At 52.8% G+C, this 24,168-nt stretch overlaps 1 protein-coding gene across 1 annotated transcript; it reads right to left on the bottom strand.

Annotated features, from left to right (window-relative positions):
- Positions 1–1,804: 1,804 nt before the first annotated feature.
- On the bottom strand, positions 1,805–23,890 carry BTBD2 (BTB domain containing 2). The gene is made up of 9 exons (XM_055431481.2): positions 23,493–23,890; positions 11,034–11,153; positions 7,619–7,775; positions 6,545–6,650; positions 6,263–6,460; positions 3,640–3,832; positions 3,442–3,529; positions 3,055–3,201; positions 1,805–2,788 (listed from the first exon to the last, which is right to left on the bottom strand). The coding sequence occupies exons 1-9, from the start codon at positions 23,873–23,875 to the stop codon at positions 2,627–2,629; spliced, it is 1,554 nt and encodes a 517-aa protein (XP_055287456.1). The 5' UTR covers positions 23,876–23,890; the 3' UTR covers positions 1,805–2,626.
- Positions 23,891–24,168: the final 278 nt, after the last annotated feature.

Raw genomic sequence — 24,168 nt, 5'->3', positions numbered from 1 at the left:
GCATGGGTTTCTCCCTGGTCTTTCTAGCCTGTTCTATTGCTCCATGACTTTTTGTGTTAGTACTACACTGTTTGGATGACTGTATTCTGTAGTAGTGTGTGAAATTATGAGTGTGTTGACTTCTACTATTCTTTTTTCTCAAGATTGTTTTGGCTATTCAGGATTGTGTTTCCATATGAATTTTAAATTTTTTTGTTCCAGTTCTATGAAAAATTGGTTATTTGATAAGAGATTGCACTGAATCTGTAGGTTGCCTTGGGTAGTACTGACATTTTAACTATTGATTCTTCCAGTCCAAGAAAATGCTATGTTTTTTGCATATGTTTCTGTGTTCATTTTCTTTCATCAGGATCTCACTGTTTTTGGCCTATAGGTCTTTACTTCCTTAGGTAGGTTTATTCCTAGGTATTTTGTCTTTGGTGCAGTGGTAAATGGGATTGTTTCCTTAATTTCTGATATTTCTTTGTTACAGAAATGCAACAGCTTTCTGTACATTAATTTTGTATCCTGCAGCTTTACCAAATTCATTGATGAACTTTAGTAGTTTTCTGGTAATATATGTATAGTGTCATGTTATCTGCAAATAGGGACAGTTTTACTTCATCTTTTCCAATATGGATCCCTTTCATTTCTTCTTCTCTGATTGTTGTGGCTAGGACTTCCAAAACCTTCTTGAACAAGAGTGGGCAAGAGTGGGAATCCTTGTCTTGTTCCTGATCTTAGAGGAAGTGCTCTCAGCTTCTCACCACTGAGTATGGTATAAGCTCTGGACTTGTCCTGTATGGCCTTTATTATGTCGAGGAACGTTGGTAACTCCAGCTTCTGAAGTACATGTAGATCTGTTTCGGTTTTATTTTCTCTCTTGCTTCATAATCTGTGCATTGCTGTAGGACACTGTGATGATGCTGGTAGAAGCTCGCACTGCTGTCCTCCTCCAGAGGGTGGGTCACGTTCCATTGGCAGGAGACGGTCATAGCAGGTCACTGTGACCCTGAATAGCCGCAGGCCCTAGGAGTGGGGCACAGCCGTCTCGGGGCCCCTTCTAATAAGCCCACCGGGTTGTTGCCCAGCCTTTACTCCGGGCATGCCCACACCCTGTGGGTACCCCAAGCTGACACCATCTGTCCTGTCCTGAACTGTAGTGGCCCCAGGACAGGCTGCTCTGGGGGCTACAGTGGGAGGCCTGGTCCCCCGCCCCATGGACCCCTCACTTGGGGTCCGCCTACAGTGTGGCAGGTCTCAGGAGGTGACGTGGAGCCCACGGGCTCAGAGTCTCTGCAGCCAGCCTGGTCCTCGGTCTGGGTCATCGCCAAGAGTCCTCACTGGCCAGGATGGGTTGTGGAAGCAGAAGGACACCCCCCTGGGCAGAGCCAGCAGGGCCCCATCCACAGCTGCAGGGGCAGGGAGGGACATCCAGGGAGGCTGGACACAGATGGTCCTTTACTGGGCCCAGGGGCAGGGCCTGGGCCTGGCAGGAAGCTGGCCTACAGGACCTTGGGAGGTCTTGAGCCCTCATCCTCAGGCAGGCTGGGGGGCCTGAGCCTCCCCAGTGAACAGAGTAGAGGCATACAAGCCCCCCATGCCAGCCAGGGCCCCTCATGTGCTCTCCTACCAGAGAGACGGGAATTCAGAATGCATTGCCGTGTGTAGCTGAAACAAACGAGGCAACACCCTGCACCAACATCCCTGGGTCCAGGAGGAGCCCAGGGCAAGCCCTCATGTGATCTGGATGCGCTGAAGGTGAGAAGTCTCTGGCTCCACTGCCAGGACCCCATCACACTGGAAGCAGCACATGTCTCTGGGCTTATACGTTTCTTTCCTTTATTTAAAAAAAAAAAAACATTTCGGGTGTGGTGTGTAGACACACCTTCCATGGCTTCGGGGAGGACACAGGCTCCAGACGGAAGCATGGGGGTGGGGTGGGGGCTGCACCCTCCAGCACCTTGGGTAGAGTACTTGCTGGGGGCTGGGAGTGGGGCTACAGGGTAGGCAGGCGGGCCAGCGGGGACGTGGCCACCATGGCTGGCCTGCAACATCACCTCTCCCAGGCAGACCCGGTCTGCCGCCCGCATCCATAGCTGTAGGGGCAGGGAGGGGCATCCAGGGAGGCTGGACACAGATGGTCCTTTACTGGGCCCAGGGGCAGGGCCTGGGCCTGGCAGGAAGCCGGCCTGCAGGACCTTGGGAGGGCTTGAGCCCTCATCCTCGGGCAGGTTGGGGGGCCTGAGCCTCCCCAGTGAACAGAGCAGAGGCACACAAGCCCCCCATGCCAACTAGGGCCCCGCATGTACTCTCCTACCAGAGAGACGGGAATTCAGGATGCATTGCCATGTGCAGCTGAAACAAACAGGAGGCAACACCCTGCACCAACCCTGAGTGGGGCTGCAGGGGTGGTGGGCGGGCGGACCCTCTGCTCAGGGTGGGGTAGGCTGACCCTGCCCCCCAAGTCCTGAGGGGGATTGTCTCTGCCGCCCCGCCCACCCCTCCATCACCTTGGAATAGGCAGCCAGCTCACCGCACTGCAGAGAGGAGCCCTCCTGGCCCTGTGGGTGACAGCAGCATGGGTGGCAGGCACAGCAGTGGGGCCAGGCAGCCTGCCTGGGCTGCGGGGCGCCAGGCCAGTGGCCTAGGTGTAGAAAATGACTTCTGGAATCTGGCCGTCCTCCACTGATGTGCCATTGTTGTTCCCGGCCGCATAGCAGAAGGTGAAGCAGGTCTTGGCCCCTGTTGTGGGCGACTCGTGGGTCACCTTGCGCAGGCCCTTGGTGCCATAGTGGGAGTCCGGGCCCTGTGGGGAGGACCCAGCGGGTCAGCAAGGATGTGCTGCATGAGAACACAGCTCAGGGCCCGCCCAGTGTGCACAGCAGGCCTCCAAAGGAGGACACAAGGTTGTGCCCTCCCAGCCTCACATACTTAGAGGCGGGCAGTAAACCGGGAGGCGAGGTCCTGGGTGGGGCTCAGAGACCCTGAGTCCGGGCTGGGGGTCAGGTTCAGGGTTGGAGTCCTGGGTAGGTTTCTGGGGTCGGGGCCTGGGTGGGATGGGGTCAGGCACACCTTGAGCGTGGCGCAGGCCGTGTAGTTCACGTTGGGCAGCACCTCCACCGGCTCCTTGAACATGACTCTGAAGGTGCTGGCAGAGCCGTCACAGCTGAAGCCCGTGTCGTTCTGGCCCAGGACTGTGTTACTGTCCGTGTGGATGATCTAAGGGCCAGAGCCAGGCACAGCTCACCCTGGTGCCCCCAACCCGGTGCCCACCCACAGGACCCCACGGAGCCTGGATCCGAGGACTGAGCTAACCCAAAAGGAGGAGGCCAATGGCGGGGGTAGAGAGGCATGGTCCGGGGTACCCCCTTGGCTAGGGGAGAGGAGTGGGATGTGAAGAAGGGGAGAGAGGAGGAAGGGGTGATCCGGAGGGACAGGGCCCAGAGGTGGAGGCTGGACCTGGATGTTCACTTGGTAATCTGTGGGCCCGTGGATAGAGCCGTACAGCCCGAAGCCGACTACGAAGATGCGTTTGTTGACCGAGAACCTGAGGGCATCGGAGGAAGGAGATGCTGAGTGACCCCGACCAACCAGGCCCCGCCCCTCCCCACGGGGAGGCCCCAACCAGGCCCAGCCCCCGCGACTTGCCCCGCCCACCTGATGCGGTCGCTCGTGCCACTGTAACCCCAGCGGCTCTCCACCTGCTGGAAGCGGTTGATGCTGCATTCCTTCCCGCGGAGGCAGCAGCGCGGCCGATCGATGAAGTCCACGCGCGGCTTGGGGTTGACGGTGAAGTGCAGGAAGAGGCTGACCACCTCACGGTCCACCAGGATCCCCGACTGCGCGGGCCCTGTGGGTACATGAGCGAGTGGGGAAGGATAGGGAAAACCGGGAGCGCACAAAGACACCAGAAGGCAAGGCATAAGACCCAGCCTCTCTTCTCTGCAAATTGTCACGGGTCCAAGCAGCCCCAGGGCAGGGGGGCGGGGGGCGGGTGTTAGAGGGAAATGGCCCTTCCAAGAGCGTTTCAGGAACGGTCCCAGGTTGACATGGGGACTGTGCTCCAATTTGCTGGCTAAATGGGCAAAATCCCTTTCACCTACTTGGGTCTCCAGACCTCCTCAGGGACCACCTAGGGGAATACTATGGGTCCACAGGGCTCACGCCCCCTGCCTGTCCACCCCAGGCACCTACAGATGCGGGGGTGCTGGCCCTAAGACAGGCCTGGAGCTGGGGAAGACTCAGAAGGTGGGAGCCTAGATGCAGCAACCCAAGAGCTCAGAGGAGCTTCTGGTGGGGAAGACCAGGGTGCTGGGGTCTCCTGGGCCACAGGGCAGGAGGATTACACCCGCCCCTGCCCACCACCTGTGGCAGGACCAGGTGCCTGCAACAAGCCTAGATGGCACTGCCCTCCTTTACAGGAATCGCTCATTCACCAGCTTTGAGCTCATTTCTGGGGCAGGTCAGCTATGGCCTGGCTCACAGACCCGGTGGCCCCATGTGCACAGATCGCAGCAATAGGGGAGAGATGTCTGTGGAGCACGTAAGATACAAAACTGAACACAGACAAGAACCACTCTTTTTAAATCTCCGGACAGAAAACAGAAGGAAAACCACCTCTGACCTCAGTCCTGATGCACTCAGCCAGGGTAGTCTTTGGGGGACTTTTTCCCAACTTTCTATTTTCCTATATTTTCAAGGGGAATAGAAGAGGCAGGAAAATTCTCCAAAACAGTTGAGTGACAAACAGCGAAAGCCCCAGAGGTACCACCCATAGCAGAAGGACAAGGCCCAGGTCTGGCACACCCCCCCAGGAGCTTGCATGTGGGAGGGTCTCCAGCCTGGGGACCCTCAAGGGAGGAGGGGTGAGGGGGCCAAGGAAGGCTGGAGGATGGTACATCCAGGAGACCTGAGACCCTGGGGGGCTTTGGCAACCAGGTGGGCTGAGGGACCAGGAGGAGAGCTATTTCAGGGTGACAAGCAGGACTGGAGAAAGAGGGATCTTGCAAGGCTCACGAAGGCATCTTAGGTTGGGACAGCTCAACACTACAGCTGAGGGCTCTCACCTGGAGGTCCCAGCTCCCCAGGGAACACTGGGCAATGTTTGTGACATCCGTGATCATCAAGATAGGGGTGGGACTTCCCTAGCAGCCCAGTGGTTAAGAACCCGCAGTGCAATGCAGGGGACTCTGGTTCAATCCCTGGCCGGGGAACTAAGTTCCCACATGCCACAGGGCAACCAAGCCTGAGTGCCACAACTAGAAAACCTATGTGCTGCAACTACTGAAGCCTGCACCCTAGAGCCTGTGCACCACAACTAGAGTCCATGCACCGAAATGCAAGTCCATGCACCGAATTGCCATGACTAAGACACAACACAGCCAAATAATTAAAAAAAAGAAGTGGGGCTCTTGGCATTGAGGGAGTGGGGCTAGGGAGGCTGCTCCACACCCCACAGTGCCCAGGACGGCCCCGTCATTGTGGTGCTGCCAGGGTCTGGTATGAGGAAGTGCTAAGGATTTGATGGATAAGTGAGCCCCAGAGTACTGGAGACAGCCTCTGAGGCTGTACCCAAGTTCTGCCATTCCACCAGGGACTGCCAGATAAAACATGGGTCACCTGGTCAAGTCAAATTCTGATCATAGAGAGCTGACCCATAGAAGAAGTCTCCCCGCCGCTGCATGGCAGACACTCACACTGAAAAACGATCTGTTTGCTGTCTCTGTTAAATCTGGGAACCCTGAACCAGAGCAGGAACAGGAGCAGCATGGACCTGGGAGAGACAGGACGTGGTGCACCTGCTGTAGGCTAGAGCTCCATCCAGAACCTCCCAGGCCAGTGTGGCTCCAGGACCAATGTTGGCATCAGCCACGAAAATGACCCAAAGGGGAGGCCCAGCCTCCCTGGGGGATGGTGGCAGCTACTGCCACACGGCCCAAAGGATTGGAGGGTCCCCACGGGGCGGGAGGCAGGGCCAGGGCCAACCCTGCCTGGGCCTGAGTCACAACCTGAGCCCTGCAGCACAGCCCCAGACACCTCTCAGCCCTTCACAGGCTCATGGAGGACCTGGACGCCACAGCCCATCTCCCAGACATGAGCCCCCGTTGGGGATCTGCAACACTCAAGACACACGTGTGTGGACACCTGAGATGTGGGGACTCAGGATGATTGGCCTCTGGGGGTCATTCCAACAGTAGGGTCTCAAGTCCAGGTTCTCACACGGACACGGCCGGCGCCTGACCCACTGTGGGGTCACACTCCTCCTTGGCGCCCCGGTTACCTGCAGCGAACTCCTCGATGGTCATCAGCGGGAAGCGGATGAGGGCCAGCGCCTTGCCCAGAACCTTCCGCTTGTTCTCGGGCGTCACCTGCAGCTGCTGCCGCTGACACTCTGCCTCGGACCAACGGACAACGGCCGTGAACAGGCGCACCTCCCGGATGCCCAGCGTGTCCCGCTCCAGCACTGCCACCAGTGTATCTGCAGAGAGGGGCTGTCAGCGGGCGTGGCCACACCTCGGGGATGAGGTCTGACGGGCTCTGGGTGGTGACCAGTGTGCCTCACCTAGGTCAATGTCCGTGAAGCCCTCAGCTGTGATGGCGTCAGCTGTGTTCTTGTCAATGTTCTCCAGACACAGGCTGGCAAGCTGTGGTTCATCAAAAAGTCTTGCCTGGAGAGTGGGATGGCAGTAAAAGAAGAGCATGTCAACACCCAGCCACATGAACCCTGGCTCCACACTGGGCATGGATTTTCAAGTCCTGGGAGCTGAGCAGCAGCCCAGAGATCATCTTCTTCCAGGGTCCCAGTCTCACAGTAACCACTGCCTGGGGGCGGGGGGAGGGCAGGCTTATACCTCAAAAGTCAGGGTACTGAGAGGTTCAAGCTGGAGGTGGGCCCAGTCCTCCCCAGGTCAGGCAAGAGCCTTGGGGAGAGGGCCGAGAAGGACCCACAGGACACGGCAGAGCTATGCCCCTATATGAGAACTCATGCACAGGGTGAGGCCCAGGGACAGAGAAGATTCTGGCTCCTTTCTGCCCGGGAAGATGTGGGGCAGCCTGAACCCACACCCCTATGCACTGTGCATGGCTGTAGCTCTCAGGAAATGGTTGAGAACAGTCTCCACATGACAGCCCAGGCTCTAGCACTCGAGAGCAACTCAGCAGATGCGCTGGGGCCCAGATACCACAGCAGCGAGGGGTCACAGAGTCACAACTACACCTGGGTGCTGCCCTATCCCAGCTGGCCTCTCAGTGGTCCAGCCCACCACAGTCAGTGGGACCAGACAGCCTCAAACGTGCCCCTCTAAAAAACCCAGTAACGGAATACCTTTCTCCCCACATCTGAGCCCTGCACAAGGGCACCAAAATGTTCACAGGAGCACAAGAGTAACCAGGGAAACTCACCCGCAGGATGCAGGGTACAGTGAGGGAGGAGCTTATCCTTCCACAAGATTTAGCAACCACCTAAAACTCAGAAATGCACCAACCCGACCTCTCCTGCCCCGGCGTCCTCCTCACCCGCCTTGTATCAATTGCCCAGACTCCGCACCTGTGCCCCAGCGGGTCCCACGCCTTCCCCTCCCCTCCCCAACGTCCTCGCCCCGCCCACAGCCCCGCCCCCTGCATCCCAGCCCCGCACCTGCGTCAGCAGCATGAACGCGTTGTCAGCCCGCAGGTTCTTTTTCAGGAACTCCACGCAGTGGGCCTCAAGAGCGGGCACCGCGTACTTCTTGGCGGTGTACAGCGTGGTCATGACCGTCTCGGGCCCGATCTGAACTTCGTCTGAGTAGAGAAACCTGGGGGCAGAGCGGGGTGTGAGGACAGCCTCCCTGCCCTTACCCTCCAGACCGGCCCAAGGAACCATCCAAACCAGCACCCAGCTGCCCTGACCAGTGGACTTGACCCCTCAAAGGCAGTTACCAGGGAAAAGGAGCGGAGCTAAACTACCCACACATTACCCACGGAACGTGCCTACACAGCAGGCAGCCTCTGTCCAACTCCTCTGTGGGCAGCATGGGATTTGCCCCGGGGCCATAACCCTCTGAACAACCCTCTGGCCCAGCCACAGCCAGCTCAAGCTCAATCACTGATGGGACCAGAAGTGCCAGCTGGAATTGCAGATATGGTGGCCGTGGTGACCACCTGCCCTCAGGCCAACTCTTTGTGTGGGTCAGAAGTGGGGTCGATTACAAAACCACGGGGAGAGAGTGAGAAAGCAGCCCTTGGCCCGTCTGGTGGGAGCATCTCAGGGCGGCCCTGGGTGTGCAGGAGAAATGACACGTGTTCACAGCAGCACAATGCACAGGACCACCTGAGTGTCCGCCCACATGCACAGAGGGAGTAGAAGGGTGTGAAGGGTGGAAGACCAACCCAACCGGGAACAGCCCAAAGAGCAAGTTCCTGGAAGGTGCCTCCTCTCCTGGCACTCAGCACCCCCAGAACGCACTGGAAGCCTACACAGCAGCAGCAGGGATCTGGCAGGGTCAGGGACAGAATGACCGTCAATGTCAGCAGTCCTGAGGGGGACCTTGTAATGGAACAGACCAAGACATGTGGGAGAAGATGGGTGAGCCTCTCACATACCAATGGAGGTAGTGTCCACCCTCTCAGGGGAACAGCCATGGTCGTCAAAACTCAGAGACAGAAAGAGAAACAGAAAAAATATACAGAGAGAGACAGATACAGAGATGGAGACGAGACAAAACAGCCTTTCACCCCATGTCTCACCAAGCTTAAAGGGAGGGTTTGGCTAACTGCAATGTCACTTTTTTTTTTAAATAGACGTTTTAATTTTTAAAAATGATGGTAATATGTACATAAAATTTACCATTTTGACCATCAGTAGCATTCAGTTCAGTTCAGTCACTCAGTCATGTCCGACTTTTTGCGACCCTATGAATCACAGCACACCAGGCCTCCCTGTCCATCGCCAACTCCCGGAGTTCACTCAAACTCATGTCCATCGAGTCGGTGATGCCATCCAGCCATCTCACTCTCTGTCGTCCCCTTTTCCTCCTGTCCCCAATCCCTCCCAGCATCAGAGTCTTTTCCAGTGAGTCAACTCTTTGCATGACATGGCCAAAGTAGCATTAGGTACATTCATATCATTGTGCATTCATCCCCACTATCCATCTCCAGAACTTTCTCAACTTCCCAAACTGAAATTCTGTCTCCACAAGACACTGACTCCCCGTCCCCTCCACCAGCCCCTGGCCCCACCATCCACTTTCTGTCTCTGGATCTGACTCCTCTAGGACCTCCTGTTAGTGGAATCAGATGGTACTTGTCCTTTGGCATCTGGCTTACTCACTGAGCATCATGTCCTCAAGGTCCATCCATGGTGGAGCAAGTGTCAGAATCCTTTTGAAGGCTGAGTAATACTCCAGCATGTGGATGGATCACACATTATTCATCCCTCATCTGTTCATGGACAGCTGGGGTGTTTCCACCTTCTGGCTGTTGTGAATCTCGCTGCTGTAAACGTGGGTGTGCAAATCTCTCTTCAAGTCCCTGCATTCCCTTCTTTTGGATCTGTACCCAGAGTAGGATTGCCTGAGCATATGGTGACTCAATGTTTAGATTCTGAGGATCCTCCAGACTGTTTCCACAGTGGCTGCCCCATCTCACATTCCCCCAGAAGTGCATTAGGGCCCCCATTTCTCCATGTCCTCGAGACAGCTTGTTTGTTTAATATTGGTAATAGCCACCCTGGTGGGTGTGAAGTGACAGCTCACTGATTTTACCACCTGGTTTGTAAATAAATTTTTCTTGGCACTCAGCCCTGCCTACAGTTTACAGATTCTTCCAGGCCGCTTCTGCAGGATCAGCAGGCAGCAGTGGAGGCAGTACCCCCTGCCCTCTCTCGCAGGTAGCCTGTGGCCCCTGGTCTGAAAAGCTGCCTGAAGAGAGAGAAGTGAGATTACTCCACCAAGTGTTGTTTGTGATCAGCCCACAGAATTCAGCGTGGTTAGATGGAGCTAACAGGAACTGATTTACATCCGAGGGTAACTGTGGATACCACAGGGGAGAAGATGAAATGTTGGGGCAGGGGGCGGGAAGCACACAACACAGATGGGGCTGGGTATGAATGGCACTGGCCAGTCAAGGCCTTGTCCATGGTGCTCAGAGGGGGGCCAGGTTCACTCCATTTTCTTTCTGTGAATCAATGCCATTGTTATAATCAGAAAGGAAAAGAACTTCCCTGGCCATCCAGTGGTTAGCATTCTGCATTTCCACTGCTGAGAGCCCAGGTGTGATCCCTGGTCAGGGAACTACTAAGGTCCCCCATGTCCTGAGGCCAACAACAACGAAAAAGGCGAAAAAGTAAACTCCATGTTTAAAAAGCTGTTTGACCGTGTAGGATAACCTTCAAGTTACACATATGGTCCACAGAGCTTGCCGGCCTCCTTGGTGGTGCTGCCTCCACGGCTTCCTGCAGTCTGTGTGTAGCAGCTCCACCCCAGATCACTAGATTTGTTTTAAAGTCCTTGAGAAAAAAAAATTGAAACTAGGAAAGAAAAAATATAGGTCGAATTAAAAATTCTTACGTTAGGCTATTTCTTTAAAAACTCTTTGAGTACAAGGAATGAAAACTGGGAGATTCACCAGCATGCAGGTGAACCTGAAACCACGACGCTCAGTGAGAGAAGCCGACATAGGACACACAGGTGCGATTCCACGGATGGGAAACGTCCGCAGACACAGAGAGTGGGTTCCTGGTGGTCAGGGGCTGGGAAGGGCGGTTCTGGGGATGGACTGTTCTAGAATTAAGAGGTGGTGGCTGCGTGCTCTGTGGAAAAACTAAATGCCACTAATATTACACTGTACACTTTCAAGGGTGAGTTGAACAGTATGTGAAATACATTTTGACACAAAAAATACAAAATATGAAAATGGGGGGTGTCCAGAGCCCACCCCTCACTGAGGAGTTGAGTTCTAGAAATCTCGAGGGAGTTGCTTCTAGGGCTCCAGAGGCAATGTCCCCGGGGCTCTATTTATTAACCATCAGGTGTGTCTGTCCCACTCCTGGGTGGGAAGGACCTGGAAGGTCTTACTTGAGTAGTGCCAGGAAGGCAGCCGGCTCCACATCAGGCAGCTCTATCTCGGTGGACGTGGTGGCCATTCCCCCGTTGAACATGGCATCGAAGACAGCACTGCCCACAGCCAGCACGAACCTAGGGAGTCAAAGAAGACCTGATTACCCTCTGCGAGGCCCACCAGTCCCCAACTGCCCGAGCCTGGGGTCTCTTGGGGCCCTGGGATGTGGATGGCGAGCATCCCCGCAGCATAACACCCTGCCCAGAGCATCCTGCCCTAGATGCTTCCGGAAGGAAGGCCCTGAGGACTGAGAAGTTAGCTCCTGTGGATCAACAGTGACAGAGGGCACAGAGGCAAAATCATCTCCCCGGGGCTGCATGGACGACATCTTTCTGCCTGTTCCACACGCCACAGGCAGCCCAGGCACCCCCAACTTGTTCACTGCCCCCCCCAACTCACTCCCTCACTCATCGTTCACTCACTCATCGTTCACTCACTCATCGTTCACTCACTCACTCGTTCATTCACTAGTCCATTCAACCACTTCACTCCCTCATTCTCTCATTCACTTGTTCAACCATCGCTCACTCACTCACTCCACTGCTCTACACACATTCCCCGGGGTTAGGCTGCCAGGGAAGGCCTGGAGGGAACATTAGAACCATGGAGTCTGTGGGGAAGGGTGTCGAGGCCAAGGGAGCGTTAGGATGTCAGTGGCCTTGGGGGCCTCAGGGTTCCACCAGTTGTGTACTCATGGTCCCCAGGACTGCCCCATGACAGCCTCCCCAGAAGAGGCAAGCCCCCTGCAAAGCCCTGTTCTCTGGATCTGCAAGCCACCATGCCTGCATCACACCTGCTCCCTGGGTCCTACCGTGACTCATACAGGACTCCGAGCACCCACCCTCATGCAAAATCTCTGGACTCAGCAGTGACAGCCCACTCCCCGGCCTCTCTCTGCCCAGTGACCCTCCCCACAGCTCCCAGCAAACCCCACCCAGGCATCCCTCACTCCCCGGAAGACCATCCACCTCCCCTCCTACCCACTCCTCCATCGTGGATGTGTGCTCCTAGCTCTGCCAGGCCCTGGTCTGGCCCTGAGTCCTGCCCAGGGCTTAACAGCACCCCAAGGGCCAGGCCAGAGATGGGAGCCAGGTGAGAAGCCGAATGTAGTGGGTGAAAGGAGTGTCCCCAAAGTCACATCCGCCTGGAATGTCAGGATGGGACCTCGTCTGGAAACAGGGTCTTTGTGGATGTCACTGGCTAAGCCCAGGCTACCCTCATCCAGGCTGGGCCCTGACGCAATGGCTTATAATAAGACACCAAGGAGAGACCACATGATGAGGGAGGAGGCAGAGACTGAGGTGAAGCATACACAAGCCCAGGATGCCTGGGGCCCCAGAAACTGGAAGAGCCTCTGGAGGGAGCACAGCCCTGCCACACTCCATCATACACTTCTGGATTCCCAGAGAGGATAACTGATGTGGTTTGTCCCACCATCTGGCCACCCCAGGATGCTCACGCCCTGTTCAGCTTCTAGCCCTGTTGTATCCTCGGAGCCCCACTCATTCACCGCGGCATCTGGGTCCCCAGCCCCACACACAATCCATATATGCAATGCTTTCCTGTTCCTCCTTTCTTCTAGATTCAACAGAGCATCTTCATCTCCTATGGGGAAAATCTTCCCTGACGATTCATTGGCAAGACATAAAAGGCAGACCAACCAGGCCTGGTGTGCCTGTGCAGGGTCCAGGATGGTGGGATATACATGTCCTCAGTGTTCCTAGTAGACAAGGTGACAAACTTCAGGCCTGGCAGAGCAACTGGGTCCAGGGGAGTCTGATGATCTCCACCTGCAGCCCTGCCCACCAGGCCCCTCTCTGGCCTCCTGCCAGGAGTCTCCTATCCCCACTTCTCCATCCATCCTCAAAACCATGATGATGAACATGGCAAATCAAAATCACCATAAGGGGACTTCCCTGGCAGTCCAGTGGTTAAGGATCCATCCTCCAATGCAGGGGATACAGGTTTGATTCATCCCACATGGAGAAGTTCTATACAGTCAGCAAAAACAAGGCCAGGAGCTGACTGTGGCTCAGATCCTGAACTCCTTATTGGAAAATTCAGACTTAAGTTGAAGAAAGTAGGGAAAACCATAGACCACTGAGATATAACCTAAATCAAGAGGCCATTCCTTCTGGAAGTGTATAAATTAGCCTGGGATAGAAACTGCACGCTGAATTTACTAATTAAGAAATGAGAAACCAGAACTATAAAGGTGGCATAGAAATACAAGAAACTATTCTTAAGTAATCTTTTAAAACTTTGAACAGAGTTACAGATTTTGCCATTTGTTATAAACTGGTATATGTAATTTAACCAGAACCATGAGAAAGTTGGTATTGTGTGACTTCTGAGGCACTTTCGACATGCTGTAGGAGTGATGTGGACTTTCTTGAGTTTTACACATTCATAAGTGAATGGTCTGTATCTCGTGCCTTTGCTGGTTCTCTGTGAGCTGTAGTTTCTGGGAGGTGAGCAGCTCTCATTCCTGTAACTCTGGTAACCCAGTCATTCGTGTGCCTCCCTCACGGGGATTCGGTGCCGCTGTGGTGCTGTTATCCCTCTGATAGGAACTCTAACTCAGTGTAAAGCCCCAAAGATCTGTTACTTATTTTTATTTTATATTGTACTATATTTTATTTACAGTGTTGTGTTTGTTTCAGGTGTATAGCAAAGTAATACAGTCATATATACATGAATTAACAAAAGCAGTTCCCGTCTTTTGATGGGGAGCTCGTGGTTTATAATATAAATGGCATTATTTTGAGAGAGGGATAACTTAGGTATGGCATTGAGTTTTTTTTCTTTTTGTAGCTGAGGCAATTGTAAAATAACTTAATGTAGCTTTTTGCAACTGTGTATTCTATAGTATTTTTTTCATTTGGTGAAATTTTAACTTTAAATAAAAAATAACCTAAATCAAATCCCTCACGATTATACAGCTGAAGTGACAAATAGATTCAAGGGATTAGATCTGATAGAAGAGTGCCTAAAGAACTGTGGACGGAGGCTGATGACACTATACAGGAGGTGGTGATCAAAACCATCCCCAAGAAGAAGAAATGCAAAAAGGCAAAATGGTTACCTTACAAATAGCTGAGAAAAGAAGAGAAGTGAAAGGAAAAGGAGAAAAGGAAAGATATATCCATCCGAATGCAGAGTTCCAAAGAATAGCAAGGAGACAAGAAAGCCTTCCTCAGTCAGCAATCAATGCAAAGAAATAGAGGAAAACAATAGAATGGGAAGGACCAGAGATTTCCTCAAGAAAACTAGAGATACCAAGGGAACATTTCATGCAAAGACGGGCACAAAAAAGACAGAAGTGGTATGGACCTAACAGAAGCAGAAGATATTAAGAAGAGGTGGCAAGAATACACAGAACTATACCAAAAAGATCTTCACAACTCAGATAACCATGATGGTGTGATCACTCACCTAGAGCCAGACATCCTGGAGTGTGAAGTCAAGTGCGCCTTAGGAAGCATCACTACGAACAAAGCTAGTGGAGGTGATGGAATTCCACCTGAACTATTTCAAATCCTAAAAGATGATGCTGTGAAAGTGCTGCACTCAATATGCCAGCAACTTTGGAAACCTCAGCAGTGGCCACAGGACTGGAAAAGGTCAGTTTTCATTCCAATCCCAAAGAAAGGCAATGCCAAGGAATGTTTACCACACAACTGCACTCATCTCACACGCTAGCAAAGTAATGCTCAAAATTCTCCAAGCGAGGCTTCAACACTATGTGAGCCAAGAACTTCCAGATGTTCAAGCTGGTTTTAGAAAAGGCAGAGGAACCAGGGATCAAATTGCCAACATCCTTTGGATCATAGAAAAAGCAAGAGAATTACAGAAAAACATCTGCTTCATTGACTACACTAAAGCCTTTGACTGTGTGGATCACAACAAACTGTGGAAAATTCTTAAAGAGATGGGAATAGCAGACCACCGTACCTGCCTCCTGAGAAATCTGTATACAGGTCAAGAAGCAACACTCAGAACTGGACATGGAACAACCGACTGGTTCCAAATTGAAAGGAGTACATCAAGGTTGTATATTGTCACCTTGCTTATTTAACTTATATGCATCAATTAAAAACAAAACAACCCACCATGAGACATGACCTTACCCCCTGGACCACCAGCTAGAATAAAAAAACCCAGACGAGAGCTGCTGAGGATGTGGAGAATTCAGAGTCCTCATGCAGGGTCACAGGGGCGGGGGGCATGAGGTGTGTAGCTGTGGTGGACAGGCCAGTGGTTCACCATGGGCGAAACGTCAAGTTCCTGTCTGACCCGGCAGTGCCACTCCCAGGTTATGAGCCTGAGAGAAGTGAACACACACGTCCGCACAAAACCTGTGCATGAGTATTCAGCATGTCGTGATTCACAGACTCCTGAAGATGGAAGCGACCCAATGTCCATCAATAGATGACAGATGAGCAATGAGCACATCATCCATACAAAGTGGTCCGTCCATACAAGTAGTATTAGTTACCTTAAGAAGGAGATTTGGACTCATGTTACAACACGAACAGACGTTGAGAACATGATGCTCAGTGAAAGAAGCCAGACACAGAAGAACACAGAGTGTGGTTCAACTCACAGGCCCCTCAAAGAGTCAGATCCACAAAGACAGGGAGAAGGTGGTGGGGCCGGGGGCTGGGGAAAGCGATGGGGAGTCAGTGTTTCATGGGGACAGAGTTTTGGTGGGGATGGTTGCAAACAACATGAATATGCTTAGTGCCACCAAGCAGTGCACTTAAAAATGGTTAAAAGGGTGAACTTTATGGTATGTGTATTTTACAACTTAAAAATTAAAAAGAAAGAATGACATACTACCCTGAAGGGACAGGGAAGAAAGACCAGCTAAGCAGCTTTGGGAAACAGGTTAAAGGCCAAAAGAACTGCATACAAATACTGTGCTTCGTGCAGAAAAAGTATTTTTCACAGGAGAGGGAAAGCAGCTCTGAAACTACACATACTGTGCCACTAAACAGCCATGTGCAGAATGAGAACCAGGCTCTCAGAACTGGAGAAGAGAGTTATGGGTGAGGGGAAGGGAGGCTGGGATGAACTCTCTAAGGCTGAGCCAGAGTCAGAGGGACTCAAGTTGATCTCGTGGCTTTTAGGTGGGTGAACGGATGGATGGACAGACAGACTAGATGGACGGATGAAGACAGACACACAGAAATAGAGGCTGTGTGTGTGTTGGTATATTTCCTCGCTCTATCTGCTAAGAAGGTCTCTAAACAACAATACCCCAGCAGCAGTGAGCACACCCAGCACCTGTATCTTGGTTTCTAAATACCATTTTCCACTAAAAGGAGAAATGGTTGATTCCTGGGCTGAGGGAGGGGAAGGATGAGATGAGCTTAGGGTATCCTGTGGGGCCAAAAAGTAAAGACATTCTCCCAACATGACAGGCCAATGTTAAAAGGAATTGAGCCAACTGTAAGTACTTCCAATGGCCAAATCTGGGACAGTAACGCTTATACCGGACAATGACCCACAGGATAAACAACTGTGAGTCCATGATGAAATAAATATATAATGGAGGAGGTGTGTGAGCAAGGGAAAAGGGACAGCTTTTCCTTTCAGAATCCCACTTAACAAATGGAGAAGGAATTATGGAAACAGGAAATCACCATATGGCAGATGCCAGAATAAACAACTCTTTCCAGCTAGAACCATTATCCACAGATACTTCACCAGCGGGCAAAGGAGCAGGGGAAAGGGGATGTCTATACAGAGCACCCCTCAGGAGGAAAGGGTGATGACGAGGGGACAGCAGGGACATCCCAGTGGAGAAACATGCTCCGTGGCCAAGGCTCACGTCACCAGAGATGGGACAGACGGACATCACAGGGTCGGAAGTTTTACATTAAACACAAGAAGGGGGTGAAAGGAGAAAGATGAGGAAAGACATACCCTGCAGACAGAAAGCACCAGTGAGCTGGAGTGGTTGCCCTGATACCAGACAAGACAGATGTGAAGACAGAGAATTTTACTGGAAAATGGACACTTCCTATGAACAGAGGGTCAGTACACAGGAATAGGTAACAGCGCAAACACACACACAACTGAGTCCCAAACCACACAAAGAGTAACTAAGCATAAAGAGGTGGAGGAGACAATCCAACAGTTTCCACTGGAGGTTTCAACACCTCACTCTTCACAACTGACGAACAGCCAGACTGAACAATGCCACCAACATACCTTTACGAAACCCTCAGCCCAGGGGTTTCCCCAGTGGTCCAGGGGTTAAGAATCCACCTTCCAGTGTAGGGGACTCAGCTTGGATTCCTGGTCAGGGAACTAGGATCCCACGGGCCATGGGGAAACTGAGCCCACATGTTACAACTACAGAGCCTGCATGCCACAACTAGAGATTCCACATGCTGCAAACAAGACCTGACACAGCCAAATAAATAAAGATTTCTTAAACTCCCCAAACAAAACCCTCAGCCTGGTGATGGCAGAATGCACGCTCTAGGAATATTTTCCAGGAGACCAGGTACAAGGTCAAACAAATATACTTACAGGCAGTGAAAGAAGTCAAAGCTTATTCTCCAAACAGGAATTAAATTATACACCAATAACAGAAAAACCTCTAAGAAATCCCCAAATATTTGGAAATGAAACAACAGTTCTAAGTAACCCATGGGTCAGGGAAGGAACACAAGGGGAATTAGAAAAGATCTTGACTGGAACAAAAATGCACACAGCACATTAGAGTGTAAGGAATGCAGCTAAAACACTGCTTGGGGTAAACATTATGTACACATTAAATAAATATCTAAAATCAGCAACCTAAGCTTCTGGGAACTAACTGGCAGTCCAGTGGTTAGGACTTGGCACTTTCACTGCCGGGATCCAGGTTCTATCCCTGGTCAGGGAATGAAGATCTCACAAGACACACACAGAATGACCAAAAATTAATAAAAAATAAAATCAGCAAGGTAATCTTCCATCTTAAGAATCTAGAAAAGAGCGAGCAAATCAAGCCCAAAGAAGACAGTAAAAGTGGGAGCAGGAATTAATAAAACTGGGAATGGGAAAATAGAGATAAATCAATGAAACCAAAAGGTCACTCTTTAAAGGGGAAAAAAAATTTAAACCACTGCTAGAACTTTAGCTAGACTGATCAAGAAAAAAGACACAAGTTACCAAAATCAGGAATGAAAATGGAATATCACTATGACCCTATTGGTGGTAAAAGAACTTTGAAACAACTTTATGTCAACAAACAAAGACAACTTGGAGGAAATGGATGACTTCCTGTAAAGACAAACTGCCAACACTCACTGAAGACAGAGCAATCTAAACAAACAAATGACAAGTGAACTAGTCACTGAAAGTCTTCTGGGACTTCTTTGGTAGTACAGCGGATAAGAATCTGCCTGTCAGATTCCTCAGGGGACACGGGTTCAATCTCTGATCTAGAAAGATCCCACATGCCGTGGAGCAACTAAAGACCATGCACTGCAACTACTGAGTTCGCATGCCTAGAGCCTGTGCTCTGCAACAAGAAGCCACTGTAATGAGAGGCCCACACACTGCAGCGAAGAACAGCCCCTGCTCACCACGACTAGAGAAAGCCCTCATGCAGCAATGAAGACCCAGCAACCAATTAAAAAACAATATCTTCCCACAGGGAATTCCCTGGTGGTCCAGTGGTTAAGACTCTGAGCTTCCACTGTAGGGGGCACAGGTTCGATCACTGGCTAGGGAACTAAGATCCCACAAGCTCCACAGTGCAGCAAAAAAAAGAAAAAAAAAAATCTCCCCACAAGGAAAAGCCCATTCCCAGAAGAAATTAACACCAACCCTCTGCACATTCTTCTAGAAAGCATGAGGTGAATTTCCCAATTCACCTATGAGGCCAAAGACATTACTGAGTCCTCGGGCATCACGGGGGGTTGGGAATGGGGAAGCCACTTTGGAAACCAGTTTGGCAGTTTCTTAAAATGTCACATGTAAGTATTACCTTGCGGTTCCAACATCTGACCTGTAGGTATTTACCCAAAGGAAGAGTACTTCCATATGCAGACTTCTGCACAAATGTTGAATGCTCATGGCAGTATTATTCCTTATAATGAAAAGCTAGAAATAACCCGTTTAACCTGTATGCCCGTATAACCCATATGACTGGTGAATGGACAAAGTGTGGTCTATCCATGCAGTGGGATTCAGCAGTAAGATGAATTACTTTGGCAATAAAAAGAATGGATCTCACAAACAGGACACTGAATGAAAGAAGCCAGACCAAAACCTACACATTCTGTCATTCTAATTATATGATATTTCTACAAATGGCAAAACTAGAGCCTGAGTTCCACAACAAGAGAAGCCACCACAATGAGAAGCCCTCACACTGCAACTAGAAAGTAGCACCCGCTCATTGCAGCTAGAGAAAAGCCCACACATCAGTGAAGACCCAGGGCAGCCAAAAATAGATTTAAAAAAAAAGAAGATTCAGTTTGGGAATTCCCTGGCGGTCCAGTGGTTAGGACTCTATGCTTTCACTGCTGAGGTTGAACGTTCAATCACTGATCAGGGAACTAAGATGCTTCGAGCCATGTGGTATGGCTGAGAAAACAAAGGATTTGGTTCCTCAGCTGTGACGGCCACATTTCAAGCGCTCAGTAGCCATATGTGACTAGTGGCTAGGACTGGAGAGGACAGATCTAGAACATTCCCATTGTCACAGAAAAGTCTACTGGACAGCACTGGACCATGGAATCAGTGGAACAGCTATTAACACCAAAGAGGATTCAGAAAGAAATCATTCCAGTGGATAAAAATAAATGTGCAAGACCCCACAGCGTCCCAGCAAGAACCAGGTAAGAAATACGTAATGGAGAAATTATTCACAACAGAGAAAACAAAAACTAAAAAAACCCAAACAAACATAAAACTACAAAACTTCCCTAAGGAAACACAAAATCACTGTGCATAAATGGACAGACATGTGCCCATACTTTGTATTCTAAACTGTCAGCTCTCCCAACCTGGTATCTTTGCTAAGACAAACCCCTCCAGTCACTTCTTTAACATTTGACAAACTGATTCTAAAGATTATAGGGAACCACTGAGCCAGGGACTGGTCGAATACAGCCCTTGGACCCAATCCAGCCCACCAGTTGTTTTTGTAAATAAAGTTTTATTGGCATACAGCCATACACATTCATTTCTGTCTTGTGTTCACACTGCTACAGCAGAATTAAGCAGTTGGGACACAGACCATGTGGCCTACTGTGACTACTTACTGTCTGGCTCTTTACAAAAATTTGCTGGTACTGTGCTAGAAGGTAAATTCCACGGGAAAGAGATGTCTTTTGTTAGCACCGTTTCAGAGACTGCTGGATTAAGCGAGGGATGGACAGGAGGTAGGGATGGACAGATGGGTAATTGATCCTGAAACAGCTAAATGTGTGAGACAAGCTGAAAAAGCCTTCACAAAAAGTCTTGAGCAAAACTGGGAAGAACAGCCACAGCAGTTGTCAAAATCCACCGTAAAGCCATAGTCACCAAAAAAACGTGCTTTTTAGCTAAGCACACACAGTGATTGCTGTACTTTGGGGACATCTCTGCGCTACTAAGTCTCTAGTGATATGGGAATAAAGGTATTTTAGATATTAACGTGGGGCCATCAAATTGTACAGTGCTACCCTGAAGATGCTCAGTGCTTCCTCAGAGGGAGCCCTGTGAGTATAGACACTGAACTGATGGATTTCCTGAGCACCCAGTGTGCCAGGCATTTTCCTAGGCTTGGCAGGAGGGAGAGCAGCAAGATGCTGCTCACAGCAAGCTAAGCACAGCCATCACAGAGGAAGTTAGAAGGAAAAAGGGCTATGAAAAAGAAGTACAATGGAGAGGGGATGGGGGTGGGAGGCAGAGACTCTGAAGGAGGCCTGAGCTTGTCCTGGCCAGAGCTGGGCTCTCTGCCATTACATATGTCAGGCCCTCCTGCGTCCCATGCACCACGTCACCCTTCACCCAGAGTCCATGCCATTCTGAGCCCCAGCCCGAGATCACCACAAGCCTGGATCCTGGGAAATGGTGGTTGCAGACCCCACAGCCTTTCTGGAAGTTAGCACGAGCCCTGCCCTCAGTCTGCTTTGTGAAGTAAGCTCAGGTCCGGTTCAGCAATCACCAGCTCTGCACTAACGCCCTTCCCGCCCCAGGCCCTGTTTCTGGATCCCACGTGGCATAGACTTGTGTCCTCGGGCTCCTCCCAAGACTGTCCTGGGGACCCTCCGGTGTCTTGGTTCTGAGGCACGCCCCACTGGGTTTATATGGTTATTTTCTCCGGGTGGACTGGTTTCCTGGGACTCCTCTAACAAATTACCGCAAATTGGGTGACTTGAGAGAATCTCATGTTCTGGAGGCTGCAGGTCCAAGATCAGGGCCGCGCTCCCTGCAAGGATCTGCCCTTCTCAGCTTCTGGGGGCCCCAGGTAGACTGTGGCTTGTGGCCACGTCCCTCCAGTCTCTGCCCGGTCCTTCTTCTCTGTGTCTCTCACACAGACACTTGTTGGATTTAGTGCCGTTCAGATTATCCAGGATGATCTCTTCTTGAAACTCTTAATCACATCTGCAAAGACCCTTTTCCCAATAAGGTACCGTTCATGGGTTCTGGGCACTGGGACTTGGACACAACTTGGGGGCCACAATCAACCCATGACACTGGGACTCAGGGCTGGGGGTGGAGCACACCGGGGGGAGGAGTCTTTCCTGCTGGGGGTTTCCCCAAGGTGAGGTTCCAATCTACTCCTTAGAAGCCAGTCCCTTAATGCAGCCCATCTGGGAGGGAGGCAGGGGTGAGGTCCAGCCTGGAGCTGGGCGCATGCTGCGAGGAATTCTCCCCACTCCTGTCTGTGCTCCAGCAGCAATGCTCCAGAGTGTTTCCTGGAGCACCAGGTTACATCCACACCAGCCTGTGAGACCAGCCTGTATGGAGGATGAGCCCGGGCACTGTGGTAAGGACCTGGTTAATCCCAGGGTTGGTCTCAGGGTCCACCCTCCCAGTGGCCCCAGGAAGGAAGTGTCTAATGGTCAGTCCCAGGTCATAGGGGTGGAGGGAAACTGAGGCCCAGGAGAGCCCAGCGTCACTCATGCACCTGATCGCGGCAGGTAACATTTCACAATGCAAATGAAATAACAACCCAAAGGCCGAAAAGAAAAGGAACTAGAATTTTCCATCAAGAGGATCCACAGAGCAGGAATATGAAAAAAGAAAGGCATGAGGGAGGCTGGGGCTCCTGGGTCACAAGGCAACCAGCCCCCCAGGGAGTTCGCAGGGGAGGGGAGAGGATTAGGACAGGGACAAGCTCCAGGAGGTCCTGGGGACTCCCTCACGGGCCTGGAACCTTCCTCGGACAGGAATCTAGTCCCAGTTGCACATAAATGAGCAAGAAAGGGCCAGAGAGAAGAATCTCGAAGACACAGGCCAAGTAAAAGCCACACGTCACAATGGGGAAGACAACACTCACAGCGGGTTGGGGACTCTTCAGGCAGAGCTGCAAGAACCCCCAGACCCCTAGCCCAACAGAATCCTCCCAGCATCCTCCAGCAAGCAGTGGGCAGGGTGGTCTCTGATACAGCCCCGCCCCACCCAGGAGTCTGGAGGCTGCACCCCTGAGACTGGCAGAGGTGTGGGCCTGCACCAAGGAAAACCCCATTCAAGAGGAGATCTGGGATGTACAGTGTCAGGAAACGGGGGTTATGAGAGTCTGGGGTTCACGAGGTGGGAGTCTAGCGGGGCTCTGGGGGTCCCAGCCCCAGAAGGAGGGGACACTAGGGGAAGGAGGTCACTGGGGCCCGATGGAGGAGGCGCAAAAAGATGGGGTCTCTGGAGGTACTCCTGCTGGCCAGGCTGGGGTCTGCAGGGCCTGGAAAGCCTGGCAGGGGTTGAAGGGTCACAGAGATGCAGCGAGTGAAAGAGGTCAGCGGACCTGGGAGATTTCAGGCATGGGTGCTTGGGTCAAGGATCATAGAGCCAGGAGACTCCGATGAGGGTGGAAGGGCAGGGGTCGCAGGAGCGGACCATGGCTAGTATCTGGAAGTCCGGGCTGGACGGAGGCCTGGCAGGGTCACAGGGCCTTAAGGGTGCTGGGGCCCGGGGGCAGTGGGGACGGGCAGGTCCCCAGGACAGCAGGGGTCCCAGGAATGGCGGGTGCTGGGTCCCCGGAGCTGGCGGTTTTCCTGGGGGAGGCGGGGAGCGGGATCCCAGGAATGACTGAATCCTGGGGAGGGGGTGGGGGGAGGGGTCCGGTCCCGGGGATGACCGGGTCCCGGGGATGACCGGGTCCCGGGAAGCGGCGGCGTCTTGGGGGATGACGGAGGCCCGGGGGGCGGGCCTCGGTGCTAACCCGGTCCCGGGTCGGGCGGCGGTCCCGGACGGCGGCCCACCTGTGCGCCGGGATGCGCTGCGCGCCGAGCCCCTTGCCCACCAGGAAGTGCACGTCGCAGAGCACCTCGTTGTTGAAGAGGAAGGCGAAGCGCTCCTTCACCGTGGGCTTGGTGGCCTGCCAGTTGTAGACGGGCTCGCGGAGTAGCGCCGCCGCCCCCGGCTCCTCGGCCGCCCGCTCCCCGCCCGCCGCGGCCTGCGCGCCCGGCCCCGACACCGACACCGGCGGGGGCGGCCCGGGGACAGCGGGGGCCGGGGCGGCGGCGGCGGCCGCCGCGTTGCCGGGGGCCGGGGCGGCGTTGGCGCTGGGCCCGGGGCCGCCCCCCGCGCCCGGGCCGACCCCCGGCGGGCAGGACGCGCGCCCGCCGCTCCCACCCGCCGCCATCTTGTCGGTGCGGCGCCCGGCGGGGCGGGCCGGGCGGGGGAGGGGCGGGAGGAGAGGGGAGGAGCGAGGATTTGGGGACGAAGAGGAGAGGACGGGAGGGGAGGGGAGGGGAGGGGGAGGGCGGAGGGGAGGGGAGGGAGGAGAGGGGAGGAGCGAGGATTTGGGGACGAAGAGGAGAGGACGGGAGGGGAGGGGAGGGGGAGGGCGGAGGGGAGGGGAGGGAGGAGAGGGGAGGAGCGAGGATTTGGGGACGAAGAGGAGAGGACGGGAGGGGAGGGGAGGGGAGGGGGAGG

This window comes from Moschus berezovskii, chromosome 8 (assembly GCF_049115385.1).
Source record: "Moschus berezovskii isolate FMDL1 chromosome 8, NW_MosBer_1.0, whole genome shotgun sequence".
NCBI lineage: Eukaryota > Metazoa > Chordata > Mammalia > Artiodactyla > Moschidae > Moschus > Moschus berezovskii.
Note: the sequence above shows the minus strand (reverse complement) of the source record. Positions and strands in the feature narration are given on the sequence as shown.